The sequence below is a fragment of the Mus musculus genome, chromosome 11 (assembly GCF_000001635.26).
Source record: "Mus musculus strain C57BL/6J chromosome 11, GRCm38.p6 C57BL/6J".
Lineage (NCBI taxonomy): Eukaryota > Metazoa > Chordata > Mammalia > Rodentia > Muridae > Mus > Mus musculus.
The window spans coordinates 34069054-34085701 of NC_000077.6; the positions used below are offsets into that span (position 1 = coordinate 34069054).

The 16648-nt window shown below is 45.2% G+C and overlaps 1 protein-coding gene and 1 long non-coding RNA gene across 2 annotated transcripts in view; one reads left to right on the forward strand and one right to left on the reverse strand.

Moving 5' to 3' along the window:
• 4930469K13Rik (RIKEN cDNA 4930469K13 gene) overlaps positions 1-16648 on the reverse strand; it is a 124594-nt gene that overhangs the window by 95093 nt on the left and 12853 nt on the right. The gene's annotated exons all lie outside the window — the stretch shown is intronic.
• Positions 1-16648, forward strand: part of Lcp2 (lymphocyte cytosolic protein 2) — a 45354-nt gene that overhangs the window by 22126 nt on the left and 6580 nt on the right. The window contains exons 6-17 of the mRNA NM_010696.4: positions 815-852; positions 1917-2115; positions 4444-4541; positions 5999-6065; positions 6163-6246; positions 9191-9216; positions 9332-9351; positions 9455-9562; positions 11137-11167; positions 12667-12679; positions 13341-13470; positions 14367-14416. Coding sequence (NP_034826.2) covers positions 815-852; positions 1917-2115; positions 4444-4541; positions 5999-6065; positions 6163-6246; positions 9191-9216; positions 9332-9351; positions 9455-9562; positions 11137-11167; positions 12667-12679; positions 13341-13470; positions 14367-14416 — 864 coding nt within the window. The remainder of the gene's footprint in view (positions 1-814; positions 853-1916; positions 2116-4443; positions 4542-5998; positions 6066-6162; positions 6247-9190; positions 9217-9331; positions 9352-9454; positions 9563-11136; positions 11168-12666; positions 12680-13340; positions 13471-14366; positions 14417-16648) is intronic.

Sequence of the window (16648 nt, forward strand, 5' to 3'; positions counted from 1 at the left end):
CATGACTCATTAGCTCATCAGCCAGGTCTTTGGCATGAAAGGGTTTGGGGTCCCTCTGAGAGGATGAAGAATCCACTCTAGAGGTATCCTGCAGAGACTCGGCTTTGAGCACCTCATCTGAGCCAGTGTCGGAGTATTTCAGGCAGTCTCCCATTGCTCAATTGCACAAAACATCTAGGGTTTTGGGTTCCTGGCCCCTTCCTAGTCCTGTTAAATAAGACACCACATTAATAAGGCCCCTTGTCTTATTCTGGGAAGACAATCCTTGTTGACTTTTATATAGAGACAAGAAAGATTAGGTGCCGCTGCTGCTCTCTGGTAGGATGAAATCTTTGGGTACAAATGCTATGGCCAATAGTAAGCAGCCATCTCAGTGTGTTTTCTGTTGCTCTAACACTTCTGGCTTAGATTGCATTACAAATAGCACCACATAGGAAAACATGAGAATAGTGAGAGGCATGTGTCCAAGTGACCGAAATAGCAAGAGTGTACTTGTAATAGGTTATCAACTCTCACAAGGTCCTGATGTGATATTTACTCCAGTCTTGAAAGACCCAAGTCCAGAGACCCAAGTCTCTACTAATCAATTCATGAGGTTCCTTTGACCTAATTATCTCTTAACGATCCCATTACCCCTCAATGCGTTTACATTATGATTTAAAACATGAGTTCTGGTGGGCTAAATCGTACTCAACACAGCAGTTGATGGCCCCATTCATGGAGAAGGAGGAGTGAAGGCCTGTGATGGACACTGGGAGGGAGAACTGCTCTGACTCTCTGTTGGGTACTGATGGTGGTGTTATCTCCTTTGCAGAAAGCCACGAAGAAGACGATGGTGGCTGGTCATCCTTTGTGAGTATGGCTTGGGCTAAATTACCCTTATATCGATGGCTGGGGTGGCTTTACATTGATCTTAATGCTAGAAAAGGAGCAACTCATCCCACCAACAAGGCATTGAAACATCCCATTTCAGGGCCGAGGAAAGGGCCAAAGTAAATATTTCCAGCTTTGGAAGGCCAGAGGTTTCTCTCTCTACTACTCAGCTCTGCCTCTGTGGCATAGAAGCAGCCACATTCAGTGAGCAAATGAGTGAGCTCCCTGATGAATACAGAGGTGGGCTGTAGCTTACTGGCCACACCATTTATCACCATTATCATACCCAATAGCAATCCGTTCCCTTCTACTATCTTTCCTAGAAATCTTTGCTACTGTAACTTTCGTCATGGAGTTAAGCCACCATCAGTAACACATAGGGGACATGAATGAAGTGTTAACACCAGAAAGGCTCCCATACCAATTTTACATGGGAAGGGTCGCAGTGACAACACCTTTCAGAGTCCAATGGACTATGCATCTCCTTTCATCAAACTATACATGGTCACCACACACGCAGCTAAACAGGGGCTAAGAATCCTGTGATGGAGGAGACAGCTGGAGGGATGTGCCTTGTACAAAGCTCTTCATCAGGTAGAGGCAGATCTGGGTCCCAGGCTGCCCAACTCTCAGTCTAAGTGGTCTTTCTGGTAAGTGGCCACCTCTAGGTCTTTTAAAAACCATGCACAGATTGTCCCTTGTCTTATTAGGATTCTGGTAAGTGAAAGTACTTCATTCAAATGAAAATGGTTTTAGGGAAAGTCTGGTTTTTTTTTTTTGGTTTTGTTTTTGTTTTTTAAATGGGAAAAAGAAACAAGAGAGCCAGTTTCTCCAGATGTGTTTGTGCTTCAGCAGCTGGACCCCTGCCAAGGCTCCCCTTGAGTCTTCCCATGCTCACCCAGAGGCTAGTCTTCAATTCTGTCTCAAAGCATGGGTTTCCAATCTCTGCAAACAGAGCTGCTAGGAGAATGCTGGGGTCTTGGAAATGCTGCCCTATGGCACCTGTACAACCTGTGACACCTGTCCCTCCACTGTGTTGACAGGAAGATGACTATGAAAGTCCCAATGATGATGATCCAGATGGGGAGGACGATGGTGACTATGAGTCCCCTAATGAGGAGGAACAGGCCCTGGTGGACGATGCTGCTGACTATGAGCCTCCACCCTCCAACAACGAGGAGGCTCTGCAGAGCTCCATCCTGCCCCCCAACTCTTTCCACAACACCAACTCCATGTACATCGGTAAGGGCCTCTTGGTAACTTGCAGCCCTGGGAGAAGCTGCTCATTGAGTTTCTCTGGGTGCTGATTCCTACTCAGCTTACGAAAAACTGGTGGCTTGAGGCTGAAGACTGCCTCTCTAGGTTAATACTAGAACAGAGGACAAAGGCTTGATGGGAAGAGGGCGGTTATGTGGCACTGTCATCTATAGAAGGTCACGACAAATATGAGGACACTCAGAGAGACTGGCTCTGCCTTTCCCACGAGACAGACTTTTCAGGATGTTCCTCATCTACCTGCTGTTCTATACTCATATGTTCTTCCTCATTCATTCATTCATTCATTCACAAAGTCACAAATATTACTCATCTCCTATTATGAGCCAGACACCATGTGCTGGAACCCACCAAGAGGGAGGAGGTGACAGAAAATGAACATAGGCACACTTGGCTTCCTCTGCAACCAGGGAACAGTGTATCTCACCCTGGGAGCTGTGCTATACTCTGCTTCAGATTGCGCCCCACCACCTCACTTTGAGTACTGAAGGATAGAACATGAAAGCTAACAGACAGGGAACTTCAGCCAACATTAAGGCTGTTCCAGACTTAGAAAACTGGAGCAGAAAAGGGAAACCAAGTTGGCGTGTGTCTCTAGGTACCTGTCACAAAGACACAGAGTGAGCGTGATAACCCTCATCCTTCAGCACTCTTAGTCTAGTGGGTGAAGCAACACTAAACTAATGTATCCTGTCATTTCATTAGGCCAGTGTAATAAATATGTTTGTTCCTTCAGGATGTGGTATTTGAGCGACAGTCTTTGGCTGATGTTAAATACTGTATTGCAACTGAGTAAGGGTTGGTTAAATGACGCTGAGACGGGTAGGGGAGGAATATTTGATGCACATGAAACGACAGCGCATAGTCCCTGAGGTCCCAAGGAACATGGCCTATTGGAGGTTCTGAAGGGCAGCCTGTGGTGTGGATCCCAGGCTTACCATTGCTCCTTGCCTGAGCCCTTTCCTTCTGGAAGGGAAATGACATTCTTCACAGGGCTGACAAACGGGAAGGTCAAGAGAGTACTCAATGGTCTTTCCAGTTTGACTTTCCAGACTCCCTCCACAATCTTCCCAAAACTAACAGTCAGTTATGTTAGGGTTTCTGTGGCTCTGATAGAGCTCCAGGCTCCAAAGCACAAGAAGACAGAGGCCCTTGCCCTCCTGCTGTCCCAGCCGAAGGGGGAAGGGGGAAGGAATTCCAAACTTGTCAAGCTGGTTCTGGGCAGTTCTGTGGCAATCAGAACAGCATGTCTGTCTAGGGCAAAGCCCTGTGCTGCTTAGTTTGGTAACAGAATTGGGGCCCAGCTCCTCCCTTTAAGGGAGGAGAAGGAGGAAGTGGGAGAGCATAGCAGCTCAGAGTACTGGTATAGGGAAGGAAGCAACAGAATAAGGGACTCCTGAGGGTGGCAGAGAACTGACCAGCAGCTGTGTGTGCAGTGTGAGCATATGTATGCAGGCTCGCACACACGTGTCTCTGTGCATGCTTAAGTGTCGGCATACACTCATGTTTCTTGGCACACATGTGTGCACATGCATGTTGAACATACACACTTGTGCTCTGTATTTGCATGTGTGCATATACATGCACACGGATCATGTTGCATGCATATGCACATCTACACATGTAGAATTGTATCTGAAAACACTCACTGGGGTAATTCTGTGGAGGCTTCCTTTGAGTAGCAGTGTCTCAGATAGTACCTGTTTGTGTGAGGGACAATAGGAGTTATTCCAATGTGTAAGAAGAGTTAAACCAAATCTGCAGGAGAGGGACAGATAGGGACCAAGGACTTCCTGCCTCCTGTAGGACCCAGGCTGGGTTTGACTATCTCAGATTCATGCTGGTACTGATGGAGATCTGGAGGAGAAGGGTCAGGTGCTCCTGACACTTCAAGCTACACACTCAGGTATAACATGTTCTAGAAGACAACTGAATTAGACAACACTCACTTCAAATTTTTATCTCTTCTCTCTTCTCTTGAATTCTCTTCTCTTCTCTTCTCTTCTCTTCTCTTCTCTTCTCTTCTCTTCTCTTCTCTTCTCTTCTCTTCTCTTCTCTTCTCTTCTCTTCTCTCTCCCTCCCTCCCTCCCTCCCTTCCTTCCTTGTTTCTTTCTTGGTTTTTGTTTGTTTGGTTTGGTTTGGTTTTTCTGAGACAAGGTCTCTCTGTGCAACCCTGGTTGTGTTGGAACTAGCTTTGTAGGCCAGGCTGGCCTTGAACTCAGAGATCCTGCCTTTCTCTGGCTCCCGGATGGAATTAAACGGCTCTTCTTTCTTTTTAACATTGTGTTTCCGCAGACCGACCTCCCACTGGCAAGGTCTCCCAGCAGCCTCCAGTGCCCCCACTGAGACCAAAACCTGCCCTCCCTCCCCTGCCAACAGGCAGGAATCACTCGGTAAGCCTCCTCCCTTTCTTCCAGGCCGCTTTGTTTCCATAACAGTTCTTTTTTCCAGTAGACAGAAAAGGAACTGAGCATCTTTACCTAATTCTAAGTTTGTAAGAGAAAATGCACACCCTCACGTTCTGTTCAGTGGTTCAACTTTGTGATAAGCAGTTTCTATGTATGCCATAATGTTTATTGGCATTTTTTGGCACCGTAAACAATACGAACTGCGTGTATAATGAGATACTCCCTTCCAATATCATTGTGCTATCTCCCCTATTTAATTGTGGGAGAGCCAAGTCTGGTCGGGCATCTTCCGGTGTTGCCAAGATAGACCTCCTCCTGCAAACAGCGCTGCGCCACCTGCTGGCAACATCAAGAAATTCCAGGGATGACCGCCTTCTGACCACAGGATTTCCAACACCGCGAAGCCCACGAGAGAAACAGTGGCACTAAGTCACACGTTTCCTTTTGTTTCAGCATATGGCCCAGTTCCTATAGAGCTCACATGTAGCTCAGTCTAAAGGAGTCGGTATCTGGCGAAGTGCTCTTTCCGCAAGGAGCCAGGACACTTTAGCAGAGATGCCAGCAGGAGGGGGTGATCTGTGAGAAGGGGATCCTCGCTACTGTGAGGTCTCAGTATCTTCGAAGACTCTCCTCATACCGCAATCTCCTCTTCTAGTTCTGACACTTTGGCTCTTACTACAGTTGCTAAAGTGGAGCCCAATGTGTCTTCAGATTTCAAAAGCGAAATGCTTTTGAAATCTGAAGACTTTGACATCTACCCATCACTTTGACAGATATTGATTAGGCAGCTACTTCACACCAGTGTTCACTTTGCCGGAGGAAGAATATGGAACAGCACACAATGCCCCGACCCTTATAACGTTTTGATATAAACAAGCACACAGATGTAGGTGTGTACTTTAGGAAGGCAGGGGGCCGAGTAACATGACAGAGGGTACAGAGCTGACACTGAGCGGGCACAGGGTGAGCCAGTCATAGGGAAAGCAGAAGGGACATCCCGGGCAGAGGAAACCAGGCACAGAGATGTTCGTGGTGATGCGTGAGCTTTGGGTTTTGTGAGAACTGTAAGGAGATCCTTATGCAGGGACCGTGGAGCATCAGAGGAACATAAAAATGGCTTCAAAAGGTGGGCAGGGCATGTCATGTGCGCTTCACAGGGGTTCATGTCTCACTTCTGATGTGACTAGACCCTTGGAGGGCTTGGTAGGGAAGTTTCAGCCTGGTCCTTTGCCGTGTTGAAGGCCTGGGGCATGAGAGAGTGAGGAAGTTCAGAGGGGCACAACCTCGGAAGCTCAGCTGACAGAGGGGACAGCTAACTGTGGATCAGACCTGAAGATGAAGGAAAGGGATCCAGCTACTGGGGAGAGAATGCCACTAAGACGAAAAGAAGCTGTTGTGGAAAAGCTTCTAAACATTTGGATTTTTTTTTTAATTCCATGCAGCCACTGTCTCCACCCCATCCCAACCACGAAGAGCCCAGCAGAAGTGGAAACAACAAGACAGCAAAGTGTAAGCACAGGGTGCTTTCTGCCCACCAGCCCATCCTCCCAATCCCCAGCCAGATGCTTTCATTTTATTTAACTGACCTTACCCTTTTATACTATAGTGCCTGCTCCATCAATAGACAGAAGCACAAAACCTCCCCTGGACCGCTCACTGGCCCCTCTTGACCGAGAGCCCTTCATACTAGGTTGGTATTATTCGTATTTTATGCATAATAATAATGGGTACGTTTGTAGAGTGCTAAGCACACACACACACACACACAATCTATCTATCTATCTATCTATCTATCTATCTATCTATCTATCTATCTATGTATATATATATATGAATATTCATGTATATATACTTATATATGTATATATATAAACATACATACATACAGAAGCACATACATACATGCATATACATACACACACATACACATACACACATACACATATACATACACACACACACACATTTGGGGAGAGAACTCCACCAAGACACACACACACACACACACACACACACACAAAATCTCATTTTACTACTGGTATAATACTGTAAATTTGTGAGAAACATCCTCATTTTACAGAGGAAGAAATCAAAGCACAAAGCAGTAACTTTCTAACATTACTCAGTGACCAAATGATGAAAATAGAGACCTAAACCCAGATCAGCCTGGTGCCAGAAGCCCTGCTCTCAGTCCCTGGGCTGTGCCTGCTCCACCATGCCTGTGAGCTGTGTGTACTGTGGCCAAGGCACAGGAGGATGCAACCTGGTACTCAAGGAGGAAATGGGCTGAGAGGCAAGAGCACCAGGAGAGCTGTAGTCAGCTGTTTTGGTTGCTATTTATTAGTTTACTGACCCAGGGGATGCTGCATGCTTAGGCCACAGTCTCATGTCAAGAGGATGTTCTCTTAGGAGGATACGCTTTCTAAAATGTTCAGATGTCAAAATTGCCCTTTGCGGTGGCGCGTTCAGTTGATGAAACACTACGGACTTTTCCCACAATTTACTCATGGTTCCAGCTGCCTTGATTCTAGCTACCCTTACATAGAGGTATTCTTTAATTCATCCCTAAAACTTAGTTACAATTTATTGAACATCTAGGATGGGGCAGGTGCTTTGCATCCTTAGGCCAAGCCAGTGAAGGGTGTGTTATCTCCACCTCTCAGACGATGAAGGGTCAGAGAGGTCAAATAGTATGCTCTGTCTTGTATAGGTGGGTTAAGACTTGAACCCATGTCTTTCTGACTTTTGCACTGAGGTGGTGGCCTTTGAACTTGCTGTAGACAAGGTGTATCTAGGCAAGAGGTACCTAAACGGAGTAAACACAGAATCCATATCTAGGCTCCATACCTTCTCCTCTTCAGTGGGACTCTGAACAAGGCCTTTGCCCTTTCTTGGCCTCAGTAGTCTCCTTGGTTGGCAAAATGACTTTGAGATCTTGGATTGGATTGGAAGCTGCAGCTCGTTGTCGTATCTCTGACTCCCAATCTAACTCTGCTGAGTCATGCATTTGCAGTTCACTGTAGAGAGCTGTACACATCATATAAAGAGAAAGGTAGACGAGACCCAGACTCGAACCCTGCTCTCTAAGCCAGGGCATCAGGAAAGTGGGATACAGATGTGACGACTTCACAGTCATCTGTATACACAACTCACTCTCTTAAAGAGTCACCTTTTGCGATGTCTGTAGACATTTTAGAGATGATGTTTCCTGATGATCCATGTTTGAACTTTGAGTTACATCCTTGTTAATGAAGCTGTGGAATGACTAACGTCTTCCACTAATGCTTAGCCTATAACCATCAAGCTCCTAACGTGGCCAGAGTGTAGGCATATCACAAGATCGCTGTTTAGTTGGTTGATTTGTTTCTTATGAATCAAATATTTTCTGAAAATGGAAAGCCTCCTTTGTCCAAAGACTATTCATTTGTTTTTGGAGTGTCCCTTTAAATAAGATGTTTAATCGCTAACTCTAAATATTTATGAAACTCCTTTTGTGCCCCAAGAATGCTTTTCCCTTGGCTAGTGAGTTATTCAAAGTAGGCAAGCTCCTCAGACCTTCCTGGGTCAAACATGAACTCAGCCCTTGTGGGATTCTGTGAATCTGTGATTCCAGATGGACACTGTCAGCATGTACCTTAGGGTAGTAAGTATGGGGAGGGGGTAGGAAAGAAAGAGGAGCTAGCCAGCATCTGTCAACCCACACCCATCCTGTCCTTGACCTTGCATATAAGTTATCATCTGACCCTTATGGCAAACCTACACTGACTTCACAGCCAAGGTACCTGAGATCCAACATGCTCAGGTATTAGCAGACCTGCTTCCAGATCTACTGGAACCTTAATTATAATGTTGAAGGGCCCTTGGGTATAAATACTTGGCTTCAATACCATCTGTTCTCAAAGATATCAAAGCAAGTGAGCAAACAAAATTCATTGCCACCACCATAGCCACCATGAGGACCACAATCATGACCATGACCACCACCACCACCACAATGACCAGTACCATAACCATGAACACAACCACCACCACCACTACCACCATCATCACCACCACCACCTCCACCACTAACACCATTAACACCTTGGTGACTACAACCACAGCCATGACCACCACCACCAAGATGACCAGTACCACAACCACAACCATGACCACTACCACCTTGACTACCACCACAACCACTTCCACCACCACTAAAGTAGTTTTGGCACACCAAGACAATCTCCAAAAGCCCTTGTATGGAAGTCTTTACATAATATCAAGTGTACCACAGGATTTAGGGCAAAATTTCACCTTCATTACACACTGGTTTACTTCAAAATTCAAACTAGGCCAGACAGCAGATGCTTAAGCCAATGAGAAAGACATAGAATCTCAAGAAGATATTCACCCATTTGATGCTCAGCCAAGCCGCATGTTGAAAAGAAGCTCAGATCCCACAATCCTATTAGCATGTGCACAGCTGTGTGAGTTTGGCAAGCCAGGTGTTCCTCAAAAGACCTTTCAGATCTGAAGCCCCTGCTTAAAGTCAGACTTCCCCTAGAGACACAGACACGGTTTTCATCAGAATCTGTTTTTCAGCCCTAACCTCATGCCTGTTCCAAATTTAATGTTCTGTTCAACCTTGTTTACAGGAAAGAAACCACCATTTTCTGATAAGGTAGGCTGCTTTTCTGGTTTGTTTATGATTTTAGTCTTTGTTTGTTTTGCTTTTATCTTGTCCTGACTCTTTGGAAAGTGTCTGATCCTCACGTGTCTTCCTTGTTGTCTTGCAGCCCTCAGCCCCATTGGGGAGGTAAGTGTCTGTCATACTGTACCAAGTCCAGAATTCTGCTGCAGATCTCTGCCCAATGAAAGTGGCTTTTATATATATATATCTCCTCTCTCTTCCCACTCAGGGAACATTTACCCAAGATACAAAAGCCTCCTTTGCCACCAGCCATGGACAGACACGAAAGAAATGAAAGACTCGGACCCGTGACAACGAGGAAGCCACCAGTTCCAAGGTGACTGTCCTGTGCTGCCTGAGTCGGGCCTTTGAACTCCAATACTTGAGAGGTTGAGGGCTCCTTTCCTTGCTGGTTGGATGAAAGCTACTGAGGTCTGTCAAGAGAATGGGAATGTAGCTGAGGAGGGGGCGAGTAGCAGCACTTAATGGGGAGGGCTGTGTGGTTGCTGTCGGAGTCCTTGTCTGAACCAGACTTGGTTTTGTTGGACTTCCTGCCTTGTCAGACTGAAGCCTGAACAGCTCATAGGAACTGCACCTGCAGCTTTATTTTGTAAGGGAGCAGGGGTGTGGGGTGGGGGTGGGGGTGCGCTGGTTCTAGGCCTGCATTAGCTGCTTTCTTACTGCTCAACCATTTTTACAACGACAGGAGACGGAGCTCAGTTCTAGCAGCTTTACCTGTGCTATAAAATCATGTATGGTCTATTTACCAAACGGCACAAGTGCACTTGGGTTCTGGGCCAGCCCTGCTACTTGGAGGGGAGCAGTGAGTTTCATTATCTCCTCTGTCTATAAAGGTTCATAACCATCGCCCTGGTTTGGCTGTTGTGAGGATTCAGTCAAGACTAAGGGCCACAGTGTGCCAAGAAAATCCCCAGTCTTTGACTTTCATAGCATTTTAATGGATTATTTAACAAAATCAGAGCACATAAAAAACAATTTAATGGCCAAAATACCAAAATTTTCAATAAAACAGGGCAAGAACTGATGGACGACATAAGAAACATCTGACATTAGCTACTCAACAAATCATTCTTCCTCCCTCCCTCCCTCCTTCCCTCCCCCTTCTTCTCTCCCTCCCTCTATCCACCCATCCATCCTTGCCTCCCTCCATCCCTCTCCTTTCCTCCCTCCCTTCCTCCCTTCTTCTCTCCCTCCCTCTATCCACCCACCCATCCTTGCCTCCCTCCCTCTCTCCTTTCTTTTTTCCCTATCCCTCCCTATCCCTCCCTCCCTCCCTCCTTCCCTCCCTCCCTCCATCTCTTCCTCCTATCACTCCCCTCCTTCCCTCCTTCTCTCCCTCCCCTCTTTACCTCTCTCCCAGGAAGTACAGATGCCTCTCCCAACGCTTAGACAGCTATTGTCAAAGCTGTTGGACTGGCCCATCTGTGCCAATGACACCAAGGCCCTATTGGCAAAGCCCGGAGCAGGGACCTTTGCCAACTGTTTTCTTAATACTTGAAGGGCAAGCCCTGTGGTGGCTGGTTTGAAACCTCAGCAAAGAAGAATATTACTGAAAATGTTTTTATTTGCTTGGAAAAACATCTACTCAGTGAAATTTAATAGCTCCTAAAAGCTGACTAAACATATATACGTGTATAATTGTGTAATTATTTGCTATAGTAGCGCTATAGAACAAAGGTTTGCCTAGCTCAGCTTGCAAAGATAACAGGGCATCCAGTGGCCACATTTCCCTTCTCTCCCAACCCCAGCATTTCTGCTGGCACTGGCAACTTCCCCTTTGGCCACGGCTCAGTAGGTTTTATTTCTCCTTATGCGATTTACTGAAATTATATTCTGGGGCTGGCTCTTTGAAACTCTTGATGCTCACATCTCTGCTCTAATTCATTTCAGGCATGGAAGGGGACCAGACAGAAGAGAGAATGTAAGTGTGAAATGTCATTTAATAAATGCTTGGCACAGGGACAGCCAGTGTAGGCTCTGGGGAGGTGGGACTGCATCTGCCTTGCCCTTGTCTGAAGTTAGGTAATGAGAGCAAGACCTACAAAGAGTATCTTAAATGCCAGCCTCTGCATCTTGTTACTTAGAGTTCATCAAGCTGAATTGCCTAGCCCCTGGCTCTCTGAGAGGTCCCAGGGTGGCTGGCTTCTTGCAGCCTCATCCCCAAGGGTAATTTGCAAGAAGAGTGAGGATCAGGAATAGAGGGAAGGGTCGGGAAGATGCTATGATTTTAGTGGCCCTGCACGACATCACTCTTTCTCTTTTTGTGTGAGCACTGTAACGGTCCTTGAATGTTGCAGAGAACATGGACTAGGGTTGCTCCACTTTTGTTCCAGTCCCAGGGATGTCTAAGGAAGATGGGAGGGGATGGCTATGAGCATTCCCAAACCATCAGGGCAGCAACTTGCTACAGAGACATAGTGACAGAGTGAAAGACAGACACTGAGGCTGACATCACATCCCTGAGGCACTGAGTCTCTGAGAGATTAATTCTCCTGAGAATCTAGGGTTGTGCCTTCCTCAGCCAGGGGGGACATGGCCTCCATGCAGGAGAGCAGTGACACTTTGTTTATTTGTGTGGCCCTCTGCTGACTTTCAGTATTTCAGGATGAGAGATTGTGATTGGTGTAGAACTGATGGTAGAAAGCTTTATTAAGCAGTACTTAACTAATGCCAGGGCACAGTAACTAACTTTATCCTTATAAAGGTACCAATTCATGACCACTGGGCTGCTCTAACTAACCAGTTCATGGTCCTTTGATTTTTTCTAGTCACTGGCAGGGCTTCTGTGTCTCTTTGAACCTCATTTCTTATTAGAGAAAGGGGGTGGCCTTTCTCTTGTCTGTCTCACAAAGTGACTCTGCAGTTGAAATAGTAAGGAATAAAATAGTAGTTACACCTTGTAAACTTCGCTATGAATAAATGAGGGACAGATATTGCAAAGGAGAGGCAGGAAAAGGGCTGGAGCTTTGGACCAGGCAGGTGTGAGGGTGTGTGAAGCCTTTCCTGTCTCCATGGTAAATGCGCTGAAGCACGAGTATCATTTCTATTGCAAATCGTGTTCCAGTCTTAGATCAACTGAAGAGAATTGACCGAAATATCAGTAACCTCATGAGGCTTGTAAATGCTGTTATATCCAAGTCCTTTAGGAGCCTCAGAATCAGTCCAGCTGAGCATTTGAGAGGAATCTCCGAATCGAATGTCTTTGGATGATTATGGACATTAGAAAAACCATAAACCACTTAGCACATTCTAACTAGATTATGAAGAGGGGAAGCTCTAGAAAATTCTCCACAACCTATTTATTATGAAAAACTATAACTGTTAAAGAAAGAGCCAGGCACAGTATTTGACTGAGAAGTGTCTTCTTAGAAATTGGATTGCAACACTAAGTTAATCTATTTCGATGTTTTTTCTTTGCAGGATGAAGATGATGGTATGTCTCCAGATCTTTATCACAAGCCATTCTCCTTCTTAAAACACCAATTCTCTCACTTTTCTGACCCTCTGTTTAAATAGAATCATTGAGTATGGAACACCACATGTCAACTAACATAAACAGACATAAACCTCATGGCTTTAGTAAAAGGAAATTACTTGGTTGGTTTACCAAGGAGAACTTAAGTTTATGTGTGATAATCCAGAGTACCTAACTTCACAGAAACTTGCATATATGTCTTGATAGAAAATTTTCTCATATTTATACCCTCTAACATTTGTGGATACAGAATCAGAAACTGCAAATGAACAACATAGCATTCAGTTTGGGCATTAAAAAAAATAAAAAATGTAAATAATCTCTAAAATATACAAGGTTTCCCATTAATGATTTTCTGCCAAAGAAGCAGTTCAAAATAAAATTAAATTCTCAACGTACAGAACAATAGCGATGTCAAGTGACTCCAAGGTGGCCAATTATCTAGACAAACCATGAAATATTTTCTTCCCCCTAGCATTTTCTGATCTGAAAATTATGCCTGATCTTTTGGATTTTGTCTCTCCCTTCATGTCAGCTGGGTTTGATTTAAGTTGGGGAGGTACTCTCAATGTCCCTGGATTTGAAGTCCGACTGCTCGTCTTTTTCTTCTCCTCCACAGTGCATCAGAGACCTTTGCCACAGCCGTCACTACCTTCCATGAGCTCCAACACATTCCCTTCGAGATCTGTCCAGCCCAGCTCCAAGAACACATTCCCATTGGCCCACATGCCGGGAGCCTTCTCAGAAAGGTCTGTGGCTGTGCCCCTCAGCTCTAGCTAAGCATAGCGCCTGGTGGCTTGTGTTCTAGCTTCATGTCTGTTGCTATGACAAGTACCCCGATGGACAGAAAGGCAGGGGAGGAAGGCTTTGTTTTCTTTTATAATTTAAGGTTCTAGTCCAGTGCTTCCCAACCTGTGGGTCTCAACCCCTTTGGGGATCACATATCAGATATCCTACATATCAGATATTTGCATTTGTTACAGTAGAGAAATTACACTTTTGAAATAGCACTGAAATAATTTTATGGCTGCAGGCCATCACAACATGAAGAACTGTATTAAAGGGTCACAGCATTAAGAAGGTTGAGAACTGGTGTTATAGTCCAACACATCAGGAAAGCTGAGGCGTGAAATCAAGTAGCTAGCCACAGTGTACTCACAGTTTAGAGGACAGAGAAATGAGTGCACTCAGACTGCCTGCTTGCCTTTGCTTTTGCTGGCTGGCTTTGTTTATTCATAAACAGTTCAGGTCCTGACCCATGACATGGCGTACTTACAGTGAGCTGAATCCTCCTACCCCAAGTAAGCATCAAGACAGATTCCCACAGATCCACCTACAGGCTAATGTGATCTAGATAATTCTTCAGTTGAGACTGTCTTCCCAGGAGACCCGAGGTTGTGTCAAGCTAACAGTTACAACCAACCAGTGCAACTTAGCTACGGCAAACACCAGGCAGCTTGAGGGAGAAAGACTTGAATAATTTCCTCCTTTGCTCCTCTTCCATGATGCCAGTGGGTCGTGGAGGGCAGCAATGACAAAGCAAGATGCATCTACAGCCTGGCTTCTGTAACCCAGCTACCCTTGGGTCCCATCACCCTAACCCAATGTAAAGCTGGTTCTTCTCTGTTTCTTGTTTTCTCTGCAGCAACATTGGCTTTCAGCAGAGTGCCTCCCTGCCGCCATACTTCTCTCAAGGTTTGTATGCTTGTGACCTCTGCCTTACAACATGTCCATGGGGCTATAGCGTAATCATCTCAAGGCCTTTCAGCAAAGGCTCTGTTTCCTAAAAGTATATGACTTCTTCATTTTAACACTTAATTCAATGTCTGCAAGTTACCAAGGGCTGTTGGAATGAGACACTACATAAAATACTACACACACACACACACACACACACACACACGCATGCACCAAAAGGCCAGCTTTAGCCCTTATTTTCCTGCCCAGAGCTGGGTCCCTGATGGTTCAATAGAGAGCTGGAGGAAGTACGTAGCTTCCTGGTGGTGTCAATGATGAGTCTGCTCTCAGGTTGTAAACTGGGAAGCATATTGAAAATAGAGATGACAAGAACCCAGCCTCAGTGATTATGAATGAAGCCAGATATGGCAGCTCATACTTGTGTTCTTAGGCCACTGGGGGAGGATTAAGAGTTTATGGTCACCTTAAACTAGAGAGCAAACTCGTGGCTAATCTGGGCTACATGAGATCATGTCTCAGAAAAGCAACAAACGTTTCTGACTCAGTAAGATAAACCAGAGGCTTCCTATTTGCAATGATACTGCCACTGGCTGTCTGCTGTGAGCGTTCTCAACGTTCATCGTGCGCACAGGTGCTGGGGAATCATGGCCAAATGTGGGTCTATTTCAGGAGGGCTGGGTATCACCTGAGACGACTTAGTATTTCTAGCAAGTTGATGCTGTTGGTCCTTGATGCTGGCAAAGGTCTGTGAGACAGGACTGCCCCGGAATGATTTAAAGCCAGAGACCTGCACATGTAACTTAAAATTCTTACTGAATGAATGCATAGCAAAATAAGGAGGTCCTTGTCATGCCTGGAAACTGGCCTAGAACTGCCAGATTCTCTGACTTGTTTTCCAAGAAAAGTTAAAAAATATATATGGCGTTAAAAGCAAAGTCACTCAGGACTTAAATATTGACTTAAAATGTTAACACTATGGTAAAGAACAGACATTTTTAAAAAGCCATGTTCCATATTCAGCTGGGGATCTGTTCCCGTCAGGAAGCTTCTGACGAGCAGAACACAGCTCACAGAATCAACTAAGCAGGGCTCAGAGGGGCTCGCAGCGACCGAATTAGCAGTCATGGAGTCTGCATTGAGCTGCACTCGGTCCTCTGCATATATATTTTGTTTTCTTGGTTTGGGATTTTTGTGGGACTCCTAACAGTGGGAGTGGAGATGTCTCTGACTCTTTTGTCTGGTTGTGGGACCCTTGATATGAGGGTTTGTGCCAAGTCTTATTGCACCTTGTTATTCTGAGTTCAGGTGACATCACTGGAAGCCTCCTCTTTTCTGAAGGGAAGACAGGAGGAGTGAATCTGAGGGAGACAGGAAGTGTGGTGAAAGACTATGACGAGTGGAGGGAGGGGAAACTGGAGCCAGGATGGAGTGTATAAGATATGAATAAAGAAAAAAAAGTCATGCTCGGCATGCAGAAATAGATTTTAAATATAAAATTACATTGGTGTGTTTGACCTACAGCTTAGTAATACATCTGTTTTACACAAGCATTCTTCCCAGTGGGGCATTTCATTCCCTGTGTGAAAGGCCACTGCTGACACAGTGGCAGATGCTAAAGCTCAAAGTTGAGGTTCCAGTGTCTTTTTTTTTTCCATGTGGGGTCCAGTTGTCTACTCATCCCAACTTTTCTCAGTTCTTCAAGCTCGCTGTTTTTTTTTAACAGCACACGTGTGTTATTTGCCTGTCTCTTATAAACATCGAGATTCCAGACATTTCATTTGCAGCAGCATTTCACAAAGCACTGGATTTTGAATTGTTTGTGGGGGATTTTGTATACACACAGTATATTTTTTTGAATGCTACCTCAATCAGAAATCATGCTTTTTAAACCTCAAGACTGCTAGACATCTTGTCCTCTGTCTTTTTCATGGGATGCTCCAACCCTAGGAAGTATTTTACCATGTGTTGTTCAAAAGACATCAAAACTGGGGGACTTTTGGTATAGCATTGGAAATGTAAATGAGCTAAATACCTAATAAAAATGGGGGAAAAAAAGACATCAAAACTCCCATCAGAACTTGGATGAAGACCCAGATATTAAGGGTAGTAGCTGATTGCAACAAAACATGTATGTGCTCACGTGTGCTATATGCAGAACATGTATGTACACATGTGCTCATGTATGCAGATCGTGGCTCTGTGCCGCTGATCATGGGGCACAGAAACAGA